The following is a 23,624-nucleotide window of genomic DNA, read 5'->3' on the forward strand; positions in this document are numbered from 1 at the left end:
GGGGGGGGGGGGGGGGGGGGGGGGGGGGGGGGGGGGGGGGGGGGGGGGGGGGGGGGGGGGGGGGGGGGGGGGGGGGGGGGGGGGGGGGGGGGGGGGGGGGGGTGAAACGCATGCTGAACAAATTCTTTCTTTTAGCTGGACCAAATTGAAAATATTCCTCATTTACTAGTTTACACTATTGTCGAGAAGAACAATAATTTGCAGCCATCATACACCATCACCGGTTATGAGTGTCACACGGGAGTGATTGAATGCTAGTGATGAAAAACACATGAAAACAGAAAGGAGGAGATTAATCTCACCAAGCATTTCATCGTCGCTACTTGATGGCAAACCATCACACCTTTGAGCCGTTCCCCACTGCATCCTGTAACATGTATTATGTTCAATGACCGGCCGTTTACTCCAATCGCCTTTCAGTCGTGGATTCAAGTGAAGGATCTTTGGTGGGTCTTCACCATCAACTGATTTCAATCCTTGCAATTCAACCATGAACTGTGAAACCAAAACCGTAGGATCACCTCCCAGCTTCAAAAGTTGGGGTACATACTCCACATGAGCGTGATGCGGGGTTCCAATTATTGTAATAGATGAACCTGCAGCAAGCCCACAAGGAAGGAACATGATTCCATCTCCCTCCAACAGTTCCTTCCCTTCCGTAGATATCCATGAAGGACACGACTCAGGCTTTCCCTCGAGCATAGAACTTTCAGTAGTCTCATTTAATCCAAATTTATCCACTTCTTCCCAAGCCTTCGAGCCTAATGTCCAAGCTTCATCTGCCATTCTCTCGAGGATGGAAAAGTCGTTAGTATGATTCTGCTGAATCGAAACTTTACCAGTAATCCGACCATATTTATGCTGAATCGGCTTAATAGGTCCGGTAACATTATTCACCTCTTCGAGTGGCTCTGTTTTAGGCATCAATGGTGCTTCTAAGTGCTGGTTATCTTCCAATTTCCGATGAAATGTATCCTTATAAACGGAAGCCAACGATGCTTTGCTAAAATCCACCCCTTCCCCATCCACTCCGACTGTCCCATCCAACCCAATATTACTTTCATCCCCACTCAACGTTGTAGCAATTCCCAAAAAACGTGGAAACTTAAACGATATGAAAACTAAATACAACAATCCAATTACGAGAAGAAAATGCGACAACCTGAACCTCCTCGCAACAGGAGGTTCTGTCTTAAGCTTCTTCATCTACAAAAACAAATTACCTAACAAGAGGCTCAAACGTACTCTACAACAACCATAAATTACACACACCAATTCATCTGACCCACCAAATGTTCAGCCCAGCATCCGTACGTGTATCAATACAATGCAATAACAAAAATCTATATACAAGCAAGAGCGCATACCGCAATAACCAGGAGATCGAATGAATGTGAAAGACAGGGTTTAGGAATCACCAAATTTCAGAATAAGCAATACATCGCAATAGGAAACATGAAGAACTGGTGTAGAACCCCAAAATCAGCGGGGTTCGTTTCCTTTTATGATCTTAGTTGAATGTTGTCCGAACAAACCCTATTTAGGAAATGCTAGACGGAAAGAGAAAACAAAAGAAACCAATGAACACGGCTGGGCAACACCAATCAATCGCCGAAGATCAAGTGAATGGGGGAACAACCTGGCGGAAAGAAATTGACCATAAGTTTAGATTGAAGACATAAATGGAAAGCCCCATAAACATGGTGAAATCGGAAAGGCCCGAAAACGAGGCTGTCGTGGTCGTGGTAGATTGAAGTCACCCATGAAATGAAAATAAGAACACCCTTCAAGGACTCAAATGTAAAAACAGCTTCAACCTTTTTCTTATTGGTAGGCTACAATTCCAATTTTGCTTAATATTCTCGCCCAATCCAATTATTTTCACTCAATTTTCCACCTTTTATCCAAATATAATATAATCTTTTGTATTTCTCTTATATTTTAATCCCATTTTTATCCCTCCAAAAAATTCATTTCAAATGATTTATTTTATTTATTTTATTTTCATTAAAAATCAAATTTTATGTTATTTATATTTAAAATCTTTTCAAATATTACGATGGAGTAATAACGAACTGTAACTGTAGGGCCCACGGAAATTAATCCTAAAATAAAATAATTAATTTAGCATTTATAGATGACTGTCTGATTCCAAACAACGGTCAATGAACGACAATGATCTGAATTAATTTTCCAAGTTTTGCCGGTCAACAGGTCATTATTGCCTACCAAAATTATTTATTTTAGATCTGCAGTTTATCAACTGCAATTTATGAATATTTAATATATTTTTTAATTTTAATTCTCTGTCTAATTAATTTTGTATTTTATATTTAAAACCTCCAACCATTTTCAAGTATTAAAAAAAATAATTTAATATATATATATATATATTCTATTTTATTTTCACATCATAAATAAATAAAAAGTTTTTGAACCATCCATTATTTATGAAAAAAAAATTACAAATATTTTTATTTATTTTTTTATGAACTTCTTCACTCGAGATTCAAACTATGATATCGAGTGAGATTCAAACTATGATATCCAGATCAATCAAAATAACATGTCTTAACGAGTTTGAATTATGCTAAAGCTCGTCATCATTATACATTTTTCCAGCTCTTGAATTTTGACAACGTTCGGTAGTTAATTTGTACACTAATTAAACTTAATTTGTAATCAAATTACGTTACTTTATTAAAATCATACCATGAAATAATGAGGATCGATGGTAGGGTACGAAAATAACAATTTTGGGTGAAAAATAATGTAGCTGAGATCAAAGTTTATTCTTTGGACGACATAATTGCCGGGTTGAAATGTTCCATCATGTTGTCCAAAAAAATTAGAAGCTTGAATATTTATTTGAATAATAATAAATAAATAAATAAGGGATGAAATTATTAACTTAACCTAAACAAAATGGGTCGAGATGACAAACCGAATTTCGAACCCTTTTTAGCCTTATCCACTCCAAACTGAGTCGAATTCATTTCCTTCGCCTCTCTGGGCTGCAGGAGCCCGAAAAACCTCAGCTTAAACCCGCCGGAGCCCGCGAGATCAATACAAATCGCACCGGAGTTTGCCGCAGTCGGAATTATTTGTTCAATTGTCAACTGTGAGTTTCACATTCCACACCTTTCTTTTATTTACATGTTAGTATCCTCTCAATTTTGGTTAAACGGACGATGAACTGTCTGTTCACTCTGCAATGTTATTGTTTTCCGGCTTCAATATTGTCGAGTCATCAGTGTAATTTTGCAACCGAATCGTCTAGTGAAGACTGTGAAAAAGAATTTCCGGAGAAGACCTGGTGTTCTTCTTGTTGTTCCCCATGTTTTGAATTATTTTATTGTATCGTAATGAGAAAATGTGTACAGGTTTGTTTACGCTTTCTTCTGAGTTGGAGATGGCTTCCTTATCTACTCCATGTCTATATCCAGGTGTGCTAGCATTATCCAGATTACGGCTTAACAGCTTTTATGCTGATCTAATTAACAATACAGAATCTGTTAGTTGTAATAAGCCAGCGAAGAACGTGATTGATTTCTGATATTCCAATGATGTTGAATTGCAGATAGAGGAAGGAAGGGAGTATTTTATGCTAATGGGTGTGTTGGCGGGAAACCTTTGTCCAATTTCCCAAAGGTTTGCAGTTTATTAATGTCATGATTGCAAATTTTATTTTTCAACCTAGTATAAGACTGGTTTTGTCTTAGCTCATCCTTTTTTTTCCATCAGTCTTAATGCGCATGAATTTTCTGTTGAATATCCAGACACCATTTGTTGGTTCATTTCCAGTACGATTAGTTCTGGTGGGAAATGCTTTGAAAAAATCACTACAGAGAAATCAGTTGGTTCCTTGCATCAAGTGTGAGAATGGGGATGAATCATATGAAGATGTATCGGTGGAGCGCCCACCATACCATGTTTACATGGACTCAACTTCTGGGCAGCTTGAACCAGCTTCAGGGGCACGTGCAAGTATTCCAGGAGAAGAATACTGGCCAGAAGGAACTGCTAGTCGCGTTAGAGCTGCAAGGGCTCCCCCGCCAACCGGTGCATCAGTGGGCTCTCCTTCCTATGGCCAAAAGCCGGGAAGTAGGAGAAAGAAGAATAGAACACAAGCAGCTGTTGCTTCTGATTCATCCGAAGTGACTGAAGTAGATTCAAGTGACTCAGAGATCCCTGACATTTCTGAGGACTTAATAGAGGAGCCTAAAGATGCTACTTCGCAGTATGTTGTTTATAAGACAGAACCTGATGACGAAGAAACTGGGTTTGATCTAGACAAAAAGCTTGGAAACCCTCACCCATTCATTGACCCCGAAAAGAAGAAGCCAATAGAGGAGCCTCGTACAAGTGAAGAACTTTGGTGGAATTGGAGAAAGCCAGAAAAAGAACAATGGTCTAGGTGGCAAAGGAGGAAAGCTGATGTTGAAACGGTTAGTCCATATGGGAAAAAAAAAAAAAAAATAGTGAAGGTTAAACAATGAACTTAGCATATGTACTTTCTTTAATTGCGTTGAGTGGAATTTGAACCTCTCCATGGAAAACATGCTTTGTGATGCAAAATATGCTGCTATATCGGGCACCATAAGTGTAAGTGCAAATACAGAATTTGTGTCCTAGATTATTTCCAATTGCTCGTCTCCTCTTAAGTCTTGTTTGTTATTACAGACGCATATTTTGTGCATCAACGACTGCTATTTGATGCTTGCATACTAGCAAAACAGTGTAAATTAGGATTACAAGTGAAATTATTTTTTCACACACAAAAAGAATCTATGAACCTTGAAGGCGCTCTTCTTTGATCTATTTTTCTTGTGTTTAATGACTAGACTAGGCAACAGACAAATCTAGATCTTGTTTAAATGAAGAAAAATGGCTTTAGATCTTATACTGACCTTCCTTTTTTAATATCTGTAGGTTTTTCTCAAAGCAATGGCAGAGACCGGGCAGATAAAGCTTTATGGTGAACATCCAACATTAACTGAAACATCTCTGTACAGGGCTCGGCGACATCTTTTCAAGGAAGAAAGGTATTCTATCCTAGCTTGAGTGATATTATGATACAACAGTTTTCTTTTATTTTAACGAAGCATACTTATTTAGTAGTTTAGGGTGTACTGAATGTGAAAGATATTCTTAAAGCACCCCCATTTGTTGTGGGAATGTCAGTTTGCAAACTACCTTTGGGATCGTTGCAGGAGCTCGTTTGGGGTTAATGGGGTGTTCCGTAGAGATGGGCGTTCTTTGTTGGAGGAAGTGCTTTTGAATCATCACTTTAAGGAGAAAGAATTATGGCATGCTAGGTTCTGTGGGGTATTTGACTTGAGAGATGTAATAGGATTTTTTGGGAGATAGAGAAGTTGGATGAGGAGCTTTGGGATGTTCTTAGGTTTTAGGCTTCCTTGTGGATGTCGATTCCTAGGCTATTTTGTAATTATGATATTGGTCTCGTTTTCTTGGAATGGAATCCGTTTTTGTAGTTAGTGTTGGACTATGTTTCTTTTGGGGCTTGCTTTTGCATGCCCTTGTATTCTTTCATTTTTTCAATGAAAATTTGGGTTCTTACTATACATACATACATACATAGCAGCATTAGACTCGACAAAATATATGGAATTTGGAAATCTATTGGATCCTTTGAGCTTCTAAGACTTATGTTTTAATTAAAAAAAAATGCTAGTGGATTCTATTTTGATGCTCAGTAATTTCCTCTTGATTCTAATCTCATGTGCTTACCATTTGTTTTCTAACCACATAGGCTTGTAAAATATTTTGTACACTGTCGTTGGTTGAAGTAAATTTGATAACAAATAAATTCTACATTTATGGGCTTCAAGCCGAACAAGACTGCTTGTGTGTCTCTGTGGTTTAGGAACATTTTAATAATAAGCAGATTCTCTCTTCAGACTTCAAGCTGAACAGGAGAGATTGGAAAGAATAGGTCCCATAGCATTCTACTCAGAATGGGTCAAAGATTGGAAGAGGGACACCTCAAAGGATGCCATAGAAAAACATTTTGAAGAGACTGGAGAGGATCAAAATACCCAAATGATCGAAATGTTCCAAAATCAAACAGAGAGAGAGTTTCGCATAATGATGGGGACTGATATTCGCATTCGTCGGGATCCATTGGCAATGCGTATGCGAGAAGATCAGATTAAACAAAGTATCCATTCCAAAGCTGATAAGTTTGTTTGTTATTTTCAATTTTGTTCATTGATTGTCATGTTGTTCTATCACCGGAATTTCCTGCATCGAGTTTTTTCTTTTCCAACTAACTGTAATAAATTGATTTTCATCCTATTCCTTCCCTTAAAGCATATTTTTTTATATTTTGGTTTTCATTACGTTTATCACCAACTTCTCTTGGGTCCATTTCTCATATTTATGATGCCTTCAAATTCAAAGAATTTGTTAGTATCGTAGTATCAATTATCGAGTGGTTTCATTTCTGATTGATTGGATACATGATATTCTTCTACCAAGTAAACTGTAAGCTAATTTAGTTTGTTGTTGGCCTTTGCAGTATGGGGTGGCGATCCTGTGTACCCTACCGTTAACTACATTCAAGATCCCAATGAAATAATTGATTATAGGGGTCCAGATTTTACTGAACCAACACCTGACATGCTAGATTATCTGAAGGAGGTTGCTTTACTTTGCTTATTCTTTTTTCTAGTTTCTTTTCACTCTTTCCAATTTTTTGTGATTCGGTTGCGCTGTGATGATCGGATTAGAAACCACTCCTAGGTTCAAAACACAAAGTAGGAAGCTTAAGAAGGAGAAATATATTGTTGTATATGACTGGGGAGCAGGTAGTAGGGTCCATTCTGCTCTATGATTGCTTAGTGGGATGACGAGCCTTCATTTAGAAACTTTTGGGTAATATCCGTTCCTTGGATATGAACTTTTGGGTCTACTTCTATTCTAATTCATTTCCTCGTACACAATCATGAGTGCTTGTATACACCTTAATCAATCTCATGGCATTATTATCTAATCTTGCAATATTTTGGACATACAAATGTATAGGTATTAATGTTCTAAATTGGTCGCCATCAAAATTTGAACAATGACCTTAAAATTGTTAAAATATATAGTTTGTCCTTTACACTATTGACCCACCAAGTATTCACTACCAGAGCCACCCTACCAATTCTCTCGTTCTAATTGTGTCTTTGTTGATAGTGGACCTAGATCTAGACACGTTGGTTTCTTATGCATAGTAGAAGTTGCTAGCCATATGTACTATCAGCCAAACCCACTGCACCCTTCAAGGTTCTATATTCCAATTAAAGTTTGATTTTAATAAACTAGTGAGCAGCTGTCAGGGGTTTTACTTAGCCAAACTCAAGGCCTCCCAATATCACGTTTGATTATTAATTCTCTTATAACGATATTTGAATTAATTGGGTGCTTTTATATCTCATCCATAGGATGTTTCAGTTTTTGTTCATCTTTATGAAGTTTTATGTCTTGTTAAAAGAAAAAAGAAAAAAAAACTATTTAGCAGCTGCTAGAGTAGTATAATGACGAAGGTTGATGCTTGTGATGATTACAGTCAAGGTACTAACCTTTTCCTTTTTGCCCTTTTTCAATCAGCATGGTAAAATTATATCAAGAACAGAGCTTGAAGAAATACTGGCTAAAGAAAAGAACGAGGAGCTTGAGGTATTTATATATCGATATATTAGGCATATTGGTTCTAGTATGAAGTTCAAATTTGATAGAATATTCCATATTCACCATAGAACTTAGATCTTTGGATAAAATAAACGTATACTCTTTGGCATATGGTGTTCTCCAACATTTGGCACATTGGTTCTAGCATGAAATTCAAAGTTAACCTTGTAATTTTTCGGGACTAACTCGTTTATTATGTGCTCGCTCTAATATTTTCTTATGTTACAAATCGTCACTTAGCCCCATGGTTAAGCAATAAGCTAAGCTCGCATACATTGATATCACATGTTTAGGCCATATTTCACCATGTAGGTTTAGGTGATTGCCCCATGGGTCAAGATGCGCATAAATCTTGAATACTGATGATGATTATATCAGTGATGAGAAAAAGATTTATGTAGAGAGAAAAATAACCGACCATTCATTTAAGTTGAATAAAGACTACCCTTAAAAAAGCTGATGAATGTTGAAAATTGATATGTATCTCATTTTATTCTTAATGTCTTTGCTTTCAAACAGGTGACGGATTTGGATGATGCCATGTCCCAAGCTATTGATATCGGTGAAAATGACGTGAGTTCCTGTCCATGTCTTTTCATTTGTTCTTTTTGCTGTTCGTTTCACATATGATATAGAGTTTACACATGATATCAATTCTTTTGATTGATTCCTCCAATTATAAACCAATCATGTTCATCTTGAATTGCTATTTAGGATGGAGAGGATAGTGAGGTTGAGGGCGATGAAGAGGCGGAGGAAAAAATCACACGCAACTGGAGTGTCTTGAAAAGCAGTCCTCATCTCAACAACTCTAAGGTGATTAACTCATTTTATTTTCAATTTCTGGTTGTATGTGCACTTCAAGATCCATATGTTTGTGTTCATCCGCTGCAGTTTATACACTCTTGTAATGAACAAACTAAGCGACCATTTTGGTAGATTCTCTGAAATTTATTTATTAGAATATGTATTGGAAAATGCAGGGGAAGCCTAAGAAGGAGGATCCAGCATCACTGGAGGGAGCCGTTGACGACTCTGAGAACTTGACTGATTTTCTTATGGATTTCGAAGAAGATGAGTGATCATCCTTTCCTTTTTGAACTTTTAAATATAAAGTTTCTGCTTCTTAATTTGTAGATAATCCACTAGAGAAAGCTATTGAAGCGAGTTTCTTGATCTGTCTTAGCAAAATTCTTTATATTCGGAATGAATTCTTAGCTAAATTTGGACGATAAAACGAAGAAACTCATAGGTGGAAATAGTGCTTATAAGCTTAATCTTCAAAATAAAAAATCAAATGGTTATCGAAATAAAGCTTTTATTTCAACGTTCTTCGACCGTTAATCACAACTTTATAAGCTTAGTGTTGAATATTTTCTTGATTCCCCGTAATTAGAGGTATGGAGTTTATCATGAATTGTATTTTTATTTTTATTTTAAAAATATTATTGTAGCTGAGCTGAACCAAAAAAGATCCTATGCTGTCTGAAATTGGTCCAAAAATTGGGCTTGTGGACTACTTTCTTGTGAGTTGGTTCTTTCATTTTTTATGCAAATTGTTAATAATGGGTTGGACTTTCCTTCTACAATAATGATACTAATTAAATTTTGCCATATGATCTATTTATAATAAATATTTATATATTCGCTTTTTTTCAAAATTACAAATTTAATTTTCTAAAAACCCAAATACAAAATAAATATAAAAGACTTCAAAAATATAAATTTGGTATGAATTAGGTCATGATATAAGATGGATTAAAATCACAAAATTAATTAAAAAAACTATAATATAAAATTATAAAATAAGTAAATGATGTTACTTATACCAACCCTAATTTTAAATGCTTTGAATACCTAAAAGTTGTTCAAACTTGGATCCACAAATACCTGAATTTATTGTATATTTTTCAGCCTTTTTATTTTAGAAAATCCCCATAAATAATAAAGGTCCAATATTTATTTAACCAAAAGTTAGGACGCCATTAATAAATTGTTCCAAATATCATTATTGTAATTTTGGTTTATTCTTTTACTTAATTAATGGTCGTAAGAGAAGAAAAAAAAGTCAACCCCACTAAAAAAGGATAATATTCCTGAAATAAAAAATGCCATTTTTAGCAAATAAGAAAGGGGATTAGATTGATGGAATTAATTAATTGATTGATTAATGAAAATTAATTAAGGGATTTGACCAAGCAAGAAAATGATTAGCAATTATGGGGCATGTTGGTTTTTTTTTATCATAAATAAATGATTAGAGATGGAATTATTATTATTATTATTTTTAAATTAAAATATGTTTTATTTGGAAACTCAATGTCGCCCAAAACATGATCTAACAAACAATCTCTCTCTCTCCTCTCTTTCTCTCTCTTGTGTTTTTTTTTTTGCATAAGGAAAGCTTATAGAAAAAGAAAAAAAAAAGAACAAAAAAAGACAAAGTGAAAAAGGAAATTCTTTTACAAACCCTAAATTGATTTTGTGTTTGTTTTCCCTTTGAGAATTAGGGTTTCTCATTAAATTTTTGGTATAATTTAAGTGGGACCCTTCATAGAGATCAATAGAAAAAATTTATTATTTCGTAAACGTAATTTGAATAATCACACGAAAGATGATATGGTCAACAAATGATAAATAAAGTCCGTTCCTTAAAGGGAGGTGAAATAAATACAGCCTTAAACTTTAAAATATTTCACAAGTTTTGCGGATATTACTAAGAGCGTTCGTAGTTAGGTTAGATCAGTCTGAGACATTTTTTAAGCCTAAGGGTTGAATTCATTAAGGTTGTTTGAGTTATCTATTTAAATTTTTGTATTTGATTTAATAATTTTAAAAGTCATTGTCCGACAAACGTTAAAGTCCTTAACGACAAAGATTAGAGACCGTAATTAACGACTAATTATACCATGTTTTTGTAGACTAATTAAGGAATTGAAATTGAAAGCGTGGTATTTTGTGGGCCCCACACAATGGCTTTAGAAATGATTTGTTCTTCACAAACTTTAGTTATTAGTCGTAAAGTAGTTGGTAATTGGCATTTGATTCTCTATTAAAAATTATAACAATAATTACTATTATTAATTATTATTATTATAAAAAGGGATAATTGGTTGTTGGTCATTCTTCTTATTCATTTTCAAATGTTTATTTATTCTATTTTTTAAAAAATATATAATTCACTATTTATTACATTTTAATATATAATTTAGTAGTATTATGTTAAAAATGGATGAGTTATAAATTAGAATATTTATTATTCATTTATTTTTAAATAAATATTAATAATCATCGATATTTTACATCCCTTTTCTATGAAATTAAGACTTCGATATTTTTGTCAATACCGAGCCTCAGGTTCGGATGGAATGGATTCGGGTTGGCGTTAAAAATTAAATAAAATAAAATAAAAATAAAAATAAAAGAAAGTGGAACTAGGAAAATCTAATGACAGAATTTACGAGTGGGGCCCACAAATCTAATCCCTCTACTGTCCCTTTCTTCGCATCTCTCACTTTTTCTTTCCCAATCCCCACTTTCTCTCTCTTCCCCCTTTCACTTTCTCTCTCCACACCAATAAATATTTAATAATTTATTATTATTATATATTTTTAATAATTTAGATCAATTAATATATTTGAATTATATAATTAAAAGCTTAAAATCATACGTACGGATCATTTCTATACTATAACGACGTTGCGAAAATCATATTTTGAAGAAATTTATGTTTGTCCGCCACAGTCGTGGGTGTTAAATCATACGCCGAAAAGTCAACAATTTGACAATCATTCAAACAAAGCTCACTCGAAATCATGCACCGAATTTTTTTTCTCACACACATCGTTTTCAAATATTTAATACGTTCACATCCACTTTACGATTAAATCTCATCAACTTATTTATACTTACTTAGATTCTTTTTAGCCATGTAAACTAGTCGATCTTATCTATCAATAATTGCATAAATTTGAACGTAGAACTATCAATTTCCATGTTGAACTGCTATTCTCGATAATTTTATATTTTTATGTAATTTTTAAAATATATTTAAAACATATTAGGTTTATGTATGATAGGGAGTTTCTTGTCTTTATCTGAATTATTCATGTTCTACAACTTGTAGTGTATAATGTATAGTCCATATTTTGTTTTTGTGACACATATTTGGCCCATTCATTAATGTCTTCATATAATATATATATATATATAAAGACTTTTTTAAAAAATATCTACGTTTGTTGGATATTATAAAGTTTAATTTAATGAAATAAAATTCACCAATAATTATTATTTCTTTCGCCAAATAGAATCTAAAAAGAATATTTACGAGATTTGGTCTAAAATTTTGGTTTAGAAAGGTAGAGAGTTTTATATACATTTAATTGATAAAAGTAATTTAATAAATTTGTGCCTTTTTGACTGAATATTTTTCACAAATATTTAAGCTGATATTATTGGGTTAAGAGACGATTTAATTTATTATTTTTTTGAAAATAAATTATAATTTTTAATAAATATATTTCCACTACAACAACGATTTAATTTATTATTTTTTTGAAAATAAATCACTTCTCTAAATCATATTAAATAAATGACTAATTAGTTAATAACTAATTAATTAATTAAGGGAAGTACGAAGAAAGAAAATTAAATGAGACTAGCAAAAAAAGAAAAAAAAAAAAAAAGATAGCTGGAGGGTTTAGAGAGTTGTCCATTAGCTTTGATTCACGACCAAACAATCATGTTCATGTCTCCATTCCGTACCATGATTCAATACTTTCCATGTTACATCTATTTTAATTAATTCTTAATATTTTGCATTATTTTTAGTTTAACAAAACATTTAACCTCTCCTTTGTAAATAGCTGACAACAATATGTAACGAACTGTTAAAGCGGACAATGCATGCTAGCGGTGGGTTTAAGCTACTACATCGAATCTCGTATTCATTTAAGTAGGGTTGAGTTAGAGTGAAATTACCATAATAGGTCGAGACTTTATCCAACATGGGCAGAAATTGAGGAAGAAAACGGTGAGTTTTGGGTAAAATGGTTAAAAATGAGTGATTGATATGTTGGAACGTGGGACAATAATTATTTGTGTCCTTCCTATACAATACATTTAATAATAACCCACCAATCAAACACCTTCACATCACGTCTCCATCAGATCTTTTCCTGGGCCCTACTCTCTCATCAACGGCTCAGATCTTTTCCACGAACTCAGATGAGCTGTAGAGTATACTTCTCTCCATGAATCTTCTATTTTAATAATCTCGTTAATTTTTGGTAAGGGGAGAATTTTTCTCTATTTTTTAATATTATTTAAAAAAAAAAAACTGTTTTAAATAATATATTTTTACATAATTATAATTTTTTAAAATCCCTACCGAGCAAGACGATGTTCGGGATGCCCTCTCGAACCCTAATATTGCAAAAAATGTAATACCGACGTTACCTTTATATCGTCTCTTTCAATTTTGTAATATAGTTCTGTTCAACTTCATTTCAAACTATAATTATGCACAAAAATAATATTAGAGACGGATGGATTTTTCACGTAGATTTTAAATTTGTTCCATTTTATTTGTTGACCTCGAGAATTGAAATTAAAGAGTCTTATAAAAAATGTACGGAAAAAAATTTGTGACACTTGAAAAAAAGGACGAGTACTGAATGAGATCACAACTAAATGAGAGCAATTCTAAGAATAAGACAACTAGTTACTACATATGCCAATAAAGTGCACCTTCATTTTACATATGAGCGAAAATAAAACATGTCAGAAGAACTCGTGTTGGTCTGTGAGAAAATGAAGAATAGGTAACATGACTATGTCGGGAGGCAATAAGAAACTTTGTTCGGGCGCCTAGCAAACACTTTTAATTATTTAAATTAAGTTAATGTATTTTCTTTGAATTTTTTTTTATCCATAAAGAAATAAAATTAGTTTTTATTCAATATAAAATACAAAATGTAAATTTGAGAACAATAAACAAGGAAGAAGAAGAAGAAGAAGAAGAAGAAGAAGAAGAAGAAACGCTTGGTTTCATGGAGCTGCTTCTATAAAAATCACACGATTTCCACCACTTTCTCTTTCTCTCTCTAGACTCTACTCTCTAGAGTGTGTGTGTGTGTGTGTGCGCGCGCGCGCTCTAACCTTTTCCCCAATCCCTGGTTACAGAAAAGACACTCACAATAGTATTGGTTGCGTTGATTGATTGTGTTTCTGTTTTACAGAGTACCCATCAATAGAACACACACAAATTCGAGAGAGGCAAAGCCTCGAAGGGCTTTGATGAACAAAGGATTGAGTAGCAGCAAAGCATTTGGTTGTGTAATTCCAGCGGATTTCCATTTCGTGGCTCCACCCTTGAAGCCCTTTTGTTTCTTCATTGTATTCCCACATCATTCAATTGAACTGTGCTGAGATCTACCTCCCTTTTTGCTTCCTGCTTCTTCTGGGCTTTTGGCGGTTAGAGGGCTGAGATCTGATTTTATCCCTTTTCCCCTTTTTGGGTTTTCTTTGATTACCTTTGTGTTCTTGTGGGTTATTGAAGAAATTTGTTGGGTTTTGTTTGTTGTGGCATGAAGTCGGTGATTGAAGAGGTTTGTATGTGGGGGGTTTGGGTGGAGAGAATCAGATGCGGGTGAGGTTGAAGTTGATCGTGTTCTGTAGTGAAACCGGCTTCGGCTGAGCTTTTGTAGTTTACTTTTTGAACATTCAGATTGACTTTGGTGCTTCAAATTTGGGGGTCAATAGTTCATTGGTTTTGTTGGATCTCACTGAAATGAGGCTTTCAGCTGCTGGTTTCAGCCCTCAGCCTCCGGAAGGTATAGACTGAGATGGCCATAGTCCCTGTTTGTTTCCATTTGCCTCAATTTCTCTGTCAAAACATCCCTTCTCTGTTGATAGCTATCTTGTAATGAAATGTATTGAAATTTTCAGGGGAGAAGAGAGTTCTTAACTCGGAGCTTTGGCATGCATGTGCGGGCCCTCTTGTATCTCTACCTGCTGTTGGAAGTCGGGCTGTTTACTTTCCACAGGGTCACAGCGAGCAGGTAAGCTGTAAGCCTATGAGTATCATTGTTTCCCAAAATTGATATTAGAAACTGACCCTCTTCAGATATGGAACTTGTTTGCCTATTGCCATTTCTTGTCTGTGAGCTCCCAACTTCCTATTAAACTTTAGATTCCTGTTCATCGCTTGTCTTCAATCTTGCTGAATCCACTTGTTTAAGCTACTTATGCTTGTACTTGGACTGTGTCTGGACTTGTTTGTGTATTCTGATGATCATTAGAGGATCAACAACTCAACTCATTTTTCTTCAAAATTCAAAATTTGCTTGTTGTCTACCTGCATCTGGAGTTCATTTTTGTTCCTCGTGATCGCTTTTGCTCGATGTTTGGCGGTTCGAGAGGGGATTAGTTGCTAACATAATATTCATTGACATTGGGTAGGTAGCCATATCAACCAACAAAGAAGTGGATGCCCATATACCAAGTTATCCAAGCTTGCCGCCACAACTTATCTGTCAGCTTCACAATGTTACCATGCATGTAAGGCTTGTCATTGAGTTTGATCATAGGTTTGTATAAACTCCAGAGGTTCTTATTGAATGACTTGATGAATCCAGGCAGATATCGAGACGGATGAAGTTTATGCTCAGATGACCTTGCAACCGCTCAGTGCTGTATGTTACTTTCACGTAACTCAAATAGTGAATTTATAAGTTGTAAGAACTTCATTTCCTGATAATTTTCGAAACTTTCTGTAGCAAGAGCAAAAGGAGCCATATCTTCCAGCTGAGTTGGGTGCTCCAAGCAAACAACCGACCAATTATTTTTGTAAAACATTGACAGCAAGTGACACAAGTACGCATGGAGGATTTTCTGTTCCTCGTCGTGCTGCTGAAAAAGTTTTTCCTCCATTGGTAATCCTAAAAATGTCTTAGAAACACGACATTAAGTCGTTTGAAAATGTCGTAACGGAGAAGTACCATATTTGAACGTGTAGGACTTTACTCAACAGCCACCTGCTCAGGAGTTGATGGCAAGGGATCTGCACGATAATGAATGGAAATTTAGGCATATCTTTCGTGGTGAGTTTTGCGAGGTTAACGTTTTAAAAACTGCCTCAACCCCTCGTCTTGCAGCAGTTTTTATGTCTAATTATATTTTCGACGCAGGCCAGCCCAAAAGGCATCTTCTTACAACTGGATGGAGTGTGTTTGTAAGTGCTAAGAGGCTTGTTGCTGGCGATTCTGTGATCTTTATTTGGTTCGTTTTTATGCCCTTCCTTGTATGTAGGTTCTTTTTCGAAATAAAACTTAATCACTCATGTAACTGAAGCTACACAACGACTGCGCAGAGCGTATGGGCTGGCTGTTCATTCATTTAGACTCGATATTTATTCATTCAAATTTATATCATATTCGCAATGCTGGGGTTTCTCAGGAATGAAAAGAATCAATTACTATTGGGGATCCGTCGAGCTAGCCGACCACAAACGATGATGCCCTCATCGGTTTTATCTAGTGACAGCATGCACTTGGGGCTTCTTGCTGCTGCAGCCCATGCAGCTGCTACAAATAGTCGGTTCACGATATTTTATAATCCAAGGTTCGATTTTTGAACAATTCTTGAGCCTTGTTAGTTTGGTTTATGACTATAAGTCACATTATTTTTTCATTCAGAGCTAGCCCATCAGAGTTCATCATTCCTCTGGCTAAGTATGTCAAAGCTGTGTACCATACCCGTGTTTCTGTCGGTATGCGTTTTAGAATGCTATTTGAAACAGAAGAATCAAGTGTTCGTCGGTATGCGTTTTTTAAAATTTCTTGTTGCTAAAATAATGTGTCTATTCTATGAGAAATTGATCTATGGAATCATGAACATCTAAGATTTCTATGTTTTCTAGATACATGGGCACTATTACTGGCATCAGTGACTTAGATCCTGCTCGATGGCCAAACTCACACTGGCGCTCCGTCAAGGTTGGTTTAAGTTTCGTTTTGAAAATTCAAGTAAAATCATCGAAACGTTATTTTTTACCATAGAGTTTCATTAAAGGTGTTTAGAATTTGCATTATGTAGGTTGGATGGGATGAATCTACAGCTGGGGAGAGACAGCCAAGGGTTTCGTTGTGGGAGATCGAGCCACTAACAACCTTCCCGATGTATCCATCTCCGTTTCCCCTCAGGCTTAAGCGACCCTGGCCAACTGGATTGCCTTCTTTCCATGGTATGTTCGTGCGTTTATGGTATCAAAGTCCGGTTTATCTTTCTCTAGCTTTTCGTATGTTGTGTTCCTCTGTTGCATCTTAATGAACTCTGATATCCACTTACTGTGTCAGGTCTCAAAGAGGATGATCTGGGATTGAACTCACAACTAATGTGGCTACGGGGAGACGCTCTAGATCGTGGAATTCAACCTCTGAACCTCCATGGAATCGGAGTTGCACCATGGATGCAGCCGAGGCTCGATGCTTCCATGGTGGGTCTGCAGCCGGAGATATATCAAGCAATGGCTGCTGCGGCACTACAGGAGATGAGAACCGTTGATCCTGCTAAGGCGCAGGCGGCATCGCTTCTTCAGTTCCAACAAACCCAAAATCTTCCCAACAGGCCTGCTACTTTCATGTCACCTCAGATGTTGCAGCAGCCTCCTCAGCCTCCTCAGACTCAGCCTCACCAGACCTTTCTCCAAAATGATCATGAAATCCAACATCTCCCTCATTCTCAGGCCAAAACCCAGCCTACCGTTCTTCGGCAGGAGATGAAGCAACAGACATTCAACAACGAGCAGCAGCAGCAGCAGCAGCAACAGCAGCCACAACAGCAAGTGTTTGATCACCAACAAATTCCGAGTAGCATCTCTACAATGACACAGTTCGGTTCGGTATCCCAATCCCTGCAAACTATTCCTTCATTTTGCAGGCAGCAGAGTTTTTCTGATTCAAATGGCATCCATATGACAAATCCTATCATTTCACCATTGCACAGCCTGTTAGGTTCGTTTCCGCAAGATGAATCGTCTCAGCTGCTTAATCTGCCTAGAACACATCCCATGATACATTCATCTGCGTGGCCATCAAAGCGAGCTGCAATCGATCCTCTTATCTCTTCTGGAAATTCTCAGTTTGTTTATCTCCAAGAGGAAAATATGGGGACAGCTCAGGCTAATATCTCTCAGAATGTTTCTTTGCCGCCGTTTCCTGGTAGAGAGTGTTCATTAGATCAAAGGAATGGTGACCCGCAGAGTAATCTTCTATTTGGTGTCAATATAGAGCCTTCATCTCTTCTAATGCAGAATGGTATGCCAAATCTTAGGGGAATTTGCAGTGACAGTGACTCAACAGCGATACCGTTTTCGTCCAATTACGTGAATACTGCTGGTACCAACTTCTCTGCCAATCCAGCTGGGACACCTTCCAATTGCATTGAGGATTCGGGTATCTTGCCAAACTTCGTAAAGGTTGTTCTCTTTACTGAAGTTCGTGCGATTTGTTATGCTTGTTTTTTTTGTTTTCCTATCTGTGTTTCCCTAGTTCCTTCTCTTGTTGATTGTATTCTCGGATTTTTAACAGGTTTACAAGTCGGGGACCTTCGGTAGATCACTGGATATTTCGAAATTCAGTAGCTACCATCAGTTACGCAGTGAGCTCGCTCACAAGTTCAATCTTGAAGGCGAGTTGGAGGACCCTTTGAGATCAGGCTGGCAGCTTGTATTTGTTGACCGGGAAAATGACATCCTTCTTCTTGGGGACGATCCCTGGCAGTGAGTTTCTTACCTTTCTTCCTGTCCTCTCTCGATCGAGTATATTCTCGATGCAAGAATTACATCCTTATTTCATTAGAACTGTTCATCAACTGTGTAGCTTTTTCGTTGAAACTCTTTGTCCTTTCCTGATGAGTGTGGTATCCTGTTGTCATGGACAGGGAGTTTGTCAACAGCGTGTGGTGTATCAAAATACTTTCACCACAGGAAGTGCAGGAGATGGGCAGGGTTGATAGCTATGCCGATAGACAGGAGTCGTCCAGAAATTTGAGTAGCGGGATAACTTCTGTCGGGTCGCTCGAGTACTGAGGCATTTAACCGGTCAACATGCCTTCTCTGTACTATTAGCTCTCCCTAAGTTATTTCTCTTGAGAATGTAAAAGCAATCTTAGTTTTTCTTCTTTTTTAACTTGAGCTCAGATATGAGCCAGAAACTGTAATTAATCAAGTGATTCCCTCTTTCTCTCTCTCTCACCCTTCTGTTTTCTCATACATACAGGTATCAGGACAGCTCTGTATGACTGGAGATAGCTTTTGTTATGTGCTATATATATTGCACCCTATAAATGAAGTTTTATTAGAACAGCTGCATGTTCTTGTGAAGTTTGATTTGATCTCTGGTCCTTTATTAAGATTAAGGCTCAACTCTGTTCATTTGTCTTGAAAGAGCTTCATGCAGCTCTCTGTTTCTGCCTTTTTGTTGATTGAACTTTGAAGACATGCTTTAAAGTAGCTTTGAGAACAGTTCACCATTTATTTTAAGCACAATCAGGCAGGTGTACTAAAAGTAGCTTCAAAAAACTTGTTACAATCAAAACATTTTAAGAGTTCGAATCGTGAATTTTTCATAGCTCTCTGTTTATTCGATATGAACACTCTGAGGTAAGGAGTTAGTTCATTAACTGTAAAATTCTCTTCTGGGAACTAAATGTAAATGAAGCTGCTTGATAGATGCAAGTTGAGCATTGTTAGGCCCCCAATTCATTGTTCTCTTCATTTTTCATGGGAGTTTTGGTTTCATCACAGCCAACCACAACAAATGTAAGGGGAGGATGGCATTCGTCCCGTCTGCCGAATGTACTCAGCCTGTGCAGATGCTCTTTCTGCCTCCCGCCTCTTTCGACACTCGGCCGCAGCCCGTTTTTCTTCCGACTTTTGCTTTGTCATAGCAATCTTCTTAATCATACTCACTTCAGCTTCAGCTCTCATTTGCTCAACTTGGGCCTAATTTGTGTCAAAGCTTTAGATCAGTACTAAAATAGTTGCCGTGTCTTCAGCAGTGAAAATCTTTCATCAGTATGATATGAGATCTCTCTAGTTATCATTGATTTATAGATATTTAAGTTCAGCCTTCATAAAAAAAAATAGTCAATTGACTTAATCTGAATCTTTAAGGAGGAATCTAAATACCTCTACCCTCCGCATTTCGGCTTCGAGCTTCGTTTTCTGCTGGTTTTCCCATGCTTCGATTTGGATCTCTTCACGTCTATATCTGAGCAATGTTAAAATTTTCTTATCAAATTAGAACGAATAACTTGTCATCAGATCTCCTGGATCTTAAAACTCAACCCAAGAGTTATATGATATATGTGAATTATGGAAGGGGGGAAACCTTGCCATATGTTTAGACTTTTCGACTTCCTCCCACACAGCTGCACGTTTTTCGAACTCCGCTCGCTTGAGTGCCTCCTTGTCAGCAATTTCAACATTCTGTCTGTTCTTTTCCTGCTCATCCTTACTTGCCCAGGCTGCAATATTTGACTTGCCAAGCTGCATACCAAGGGCTAGAATCTCTCTCCTTGTTTTGAGCTTCATTTCATCTTTTGACAGTTCCTTATGGCCATTTTCTGTGAATTGTTGCAACTGGAACGCAGATTGCTCTGTAGGAGTGGGAGCAGGTGCATCTCTCCGAGGTGTGGAGGGGGTTGAAGAAATTGGGGTGCGAAGCGGAGACGCTCCGACAGGGGTGGCTGTTCTTGAAGGCTCTTGGCTAGGAACTGGGGTCATTTCTGTTCCCATATCTCTCATTGAAACTGCTCTTATTGCAGGGAAGCCTGAAGAATAAGCCATTAAACTTATACGATGGGCGAAATAGGATTGCAAAAGATCTAAACATATAACACAAATGAGAGAAAGCTGCTAAAATAGTGTTGGTCTTATACCTGTCGAATCCTCTTTACTAGCTTTTGAGGATGGCTTGTGATCCACTTCCTTCAAGTCATTAATTTGAGAACATGGGTCAATCAACTCATCATCTGCAAAAGAATATGCTCCAGCAGGCACAAAAGAGAACTTCTCAGACTGACAAAAATCAACATGGTTTGCATCCACAACGTTACCAATTGACGACCGAAGCCGGGAGTTTGCAGATTCTGGAGCAACCCTCACCATATTTGCGGCCATCATTCTATATCCATGGTTTTGTGCAACATTCTTCTTAGAATAATTGGCAGCCTGACCATTGTTTTGACGAATCATTATCCATTTCTCTGCATCGTTCCACTTCGATGGCATCGGTCTCAAATGGGACCTCGAAATGGAGCTTTGTGCAGACCTCTCTCCTTTATGAAACTCAAAACTAGATGAACTTGCATTACTGTCATAATCCAGATTTTCATCTTCTAATGATTTTGAAGGGTTAATTGTGCTTGAATTACAACTATCACCTTTCAGGCATTCCTGCATTCTATTTCGATCAGATTCGGAGAGAAACTCCTTTGGCAGACTTGGAGACCGATCACTTTGTTTTGAGTCTGAAACTGCCTGATTCAAAACATTTTCAGAGAGAACTTCGAAGCAGGAAGATGTCACGGCATGACATGTTTCTGCATCAGTAAAAACATAAACACGATACGTCTCCTCCACACAAACATGACAATGAAACAAGTAAAAGTTTCACCCTCAGACATAATAAGGAACATAAATGAGATGGAAAGGGGAAGAAGAGAGGGCGAGACAGACAGACCTTCCTCTTCAAAGCCACCATTTTCTGTGGCCAATAATAAACTATTTCTGACAAACTCAGTGTCCTCAAGTTTGGAAGGAGAAGTTCTTGAAGAGTTGCTGCTTGATCCATCCTTCTTTTTATGATGAGGTGCCATGAGTTTCATCCTCAGTTTACTCGGAGAAATTATACCCGTCTGAAATAGAGAAGAATACCCATGAAACTCTTCCAACACAAAAACTAAATAAAGAAAAAGAAAGAACTCAAAACATTCTATTCTGTCTTAAGTAGTTGGAACTGTCCCATCACTCACGCAAAATTGATATCAATTCCATACAAATAAAAGCTATCAGTAGGGTTCGGAACCACTCTTCAAACTTAGATCAAGAAATAACATTCTCAACTCCCAACCCATATGAGAGTTTGTCTTTCCAAAATCCTAGAACAGGAATAGTCCAACTTAAAAACCAAATGAAGTAAGAGAGAACGAAAAATAGAATCCTAGAAGAACGGCCACCTGAACTTTGTGAATCCTTTCGTACTCCATTGGATTCCCGTTTCTCTCTCTCTCTCTCTCTCTCTCTAGGAGATGCAACTCTGCAGAATGACTGAAGAGAGAGAGGGAGAGGAAGAAATAAAGGATATGGCAGGTGGAAGAAGAAGAAGAAGAAAGAAGACCCACAAGTCAATTTCAGAGTATATGAAAACCCGACAAAGGGGGGAAGAAGAGAGCAGGTTTTTTCTACAAGCTCATGAACAAGGCCAACTCGCATGCACTACACAACACAACATATTCAAGAACCCCTCTCCGATTAATCCACGTCAGTTGCCGGACCCACCGACGTGAGGTGGCTAAATCAGAACGAGCCACTTGATCACAAGGACTAATCAAATGGTCGGCGATTAATTCGCCATTGTTAAAACTTAGAAGAGGGATTTCGAAATTAGTAGGTGGGAGTTGGGGAGAAGACTAAAAGGGTGAAAAATTATGGGAAATGATTAACGAAGACAGGAGGAGAAGGGCGTTGAACAGTGAAAATGATAGGAAAAGAGAAAGGGGAAAAAGGAAAACAGACAAGAAATTTAATCTCGAAACTCACCAGTGATGCATTTTTTGTTCTTTGATTTGTTGGCTTTAAATCTCCTCTGCACTGTCGGTTTATTACTTTTGAAGAAGGGTTGGCAACCAATCACGGGTGTTCCTTCTTCTTTTTCCATCAATAAGGCTATAAAGATGAATCCAAATCTAAAAATTTAAGTTTCAAAGAGATTCACATAATTAAAAGAAAAGGTATAACAAATATGGGGGTTTCAAGTGTCGGTACAGAAGGCATCAGAGAAAGTACGTACACTGGGATGGGAATTTAGCAACATTTCCATATCTTCTCGAGTTGGGAATTTAGCAAAATAATTGTTTGAACTAGATACTTGGCCTTATTTTCTTTTAAAATTTCAAATTCATGAACTAAAACAATAATCTACGTGTTAAACCAAAACAAATGAGAAACTTAGAATAAATTCTAAGATCCCCCACTATTTTACAATTAAAAAAAAACTAAACTTTCTAAAAATTTGTGAGCCCAAATTTAGACAATAGACAATGTCCCTAAAGAATGAGAGGGTAAAAACCTCTTATTAAAAATATGTTTTAAAATTGTAAAGCTGAGCAAAAACATATACAATTAAAAGAACAAGACAAGTAAACCAAATAAAGAAAAAAAAAAAGCAATATTTCTCCCAGCTACAAACCTTAAAAAATATCAAACTTCAATAATTCAAGGAAATAGTTCAATCACTTGATAAAATTGGAGATCAACAAACAAAATTAATTCATGAATAAAATACAAAGATGAAAATGATGTTTTTTTCTCTGTCGTTTGTTGATTTAAATTGATTTACATATTTACAAGACTGAAAATGATGTTATGAGTAATATTATAAACAGTAAACGGCGAAAATTTAATACCGCTAATCTCGGCACTATCAAGGCTTAATAAAAAAAAAATCTCCGAGTTTGGATAAAATGAGGGTGAAAGGAGTTTGAATTGAGCGGCGAGGAAATGACGATTATCAGAAAGGGACGGCCTTTTGGAAGTAGAGAACGTTGGGGAAAAGGGAGGGACTGTCCAGTCATCAGTCAAAGATACTTTCTTTTCTTTTTTTTTTTTTAAGGCGAAAAGCATTTTCACCCATGCTCAA

General features: G+C 36.6%; 4 protein-coding genes across 7 annotated transcripts in view; 2 read left to right on the forward strand and 2 right to left on the reverse strand.

Annotated features, from left to right (window-relative positions):
• LOC111433689 (hydroxyproline O-galactosyltransferase GALT2-like) overlaps positions 1–1,769 on the reverse strand; it is a 5,092-nt gene extending 3,323 nt beyond the window's left edge. Inside the window, exon 1 of the mRNA XM_023070839.1 lies at positions 303–1,769. Coding sequence (XP_022926607.1) covers positions 303–1,206 — 904 coding nt within the window. The 5' untranslated portion in view covers positions 1,207–1,769. The remainder of the gene's footprint in view (positions 1–302) is intronic.
• Positions 1,770–2,955: 1,186 nt separating this feature from the next.
• On the forward strand, positions 2,956–9,029 carry LOC111433691 (protein PLASTID TRANSCRIPTIONALLY ACTIVE 12, chloroplastic). The gene is made up of 11 exons (XM_023070845.1): positions 2,956–3,121; positions 3,384–3,446; positions 3,581–3,651; positions 3,780–4,448; positions 4,933–5,045; positions 5,922–6,181; positions 6,542–6,663; positions 7,618–7,686; positions 8,218–8,271; positions 8,413–8,514; positions 8,682–9,029. The coding sequence occupies exons 2-11, from the start codon at positions 3,413–3,415 to the stop codon at positions 8,778–8,780; spliced, it is 1,593 nt and encodes a 530-aa protein (XP_022926613.1). The 5' UTR covers positions 2,956–3,121; positions 3,384–3,412; the 3' UTR covers positions 8,781–9,029.
• Positions 9,030–13,690: 4,661 nt separating this feature from the next.
• Positions 13,691–19,084, forward strand: LOC111433687 (auxin response factor 6-like). The gene is made up of 14 exons (XM_023070838.1): positions 13,691–14,534; positions 14,650–14,762; positions 15,163–15,261; positions 15,339–15,395; positions 15,480–15,635; positions 15,719–15,803; positions 15,891–15,981; positions 16,159–16,323; positions 16,398–16,520; positions 16,622–16,697; positions 16,798–16,945; positions 17,058–18,178; positions 18,291–18,481; positions 18,643–19,084. The coding sequence occupies exons 1-14, from the start codon at positions 14,492–14,494 to the stop codon at positions 18,788–18,790; spliced, it is 2,616 nt and encodes an 871-aa protein (XP_022926606.1). The 5' UTR covers positions 13,691–14,491; the 3' UTR covers positions 18,791–19,084.
• Positions 19,085–19,215: 131 nt separating this feature from the next.
• On the reverse strand, positions 19,216–22,505 carry LOC111433690. Of its 4 annotated transcripts, none has more exons than XM_023070840.1 (6): positions 21,943–22,502; positions 21,447–21,621; positions 20,644–21,312; positions 20,094–20,535; positions 19,892–19,973; positions 19,216–19,705 (listed from the first exon to the last, which is right to left on the reverse strand). In XM_023070840.1, exons 1-6 carry the CDS (start codon positions 21,970–21,972, stop codon positions 19,502–19,504), a joined length of 1,602 nt encoding a protein of 533 aa, XP_022926608.1. In that variant the 5' UTR covers positions 21,973–22,502; the 3' UTR covers positions 19,216–19,501. The 4 variants fall into 4 exon arrangements, with proteins under 4 accessions (XP_022926608.1, XP_022926609.1, XP_022926610.1 ...); XM_023070841.1 differs by having other exon boundaries at positions 20,644–21,306; positions 21,943–22,501; XM_023070842.1 differs by lacking the exon at positions 21,943–22,502 and adding an exon at positions 21,737–21,927.
• Positions 22,506–23,624: the final 1,119 nt, after the last annotated feature.

The sequence above is a fragment of the Cucurbita moschata genome, unplaced genomic scaffold (assembly GCF_002738365.1).
Source record: "Cucurbita moschata cultivar Rifu unplaced genomic scaffold, Cmos_1.0 Cmo_Scf00043, whole genome shotgun sequence".
NCBI classification, from domain to species: Eukaryota; Viridiplantae; Streptophyta; class Magnoliopsida; order Cucurbitales; family Cucurbitaceae; genus Cucurbita; species Cucurbita moschata.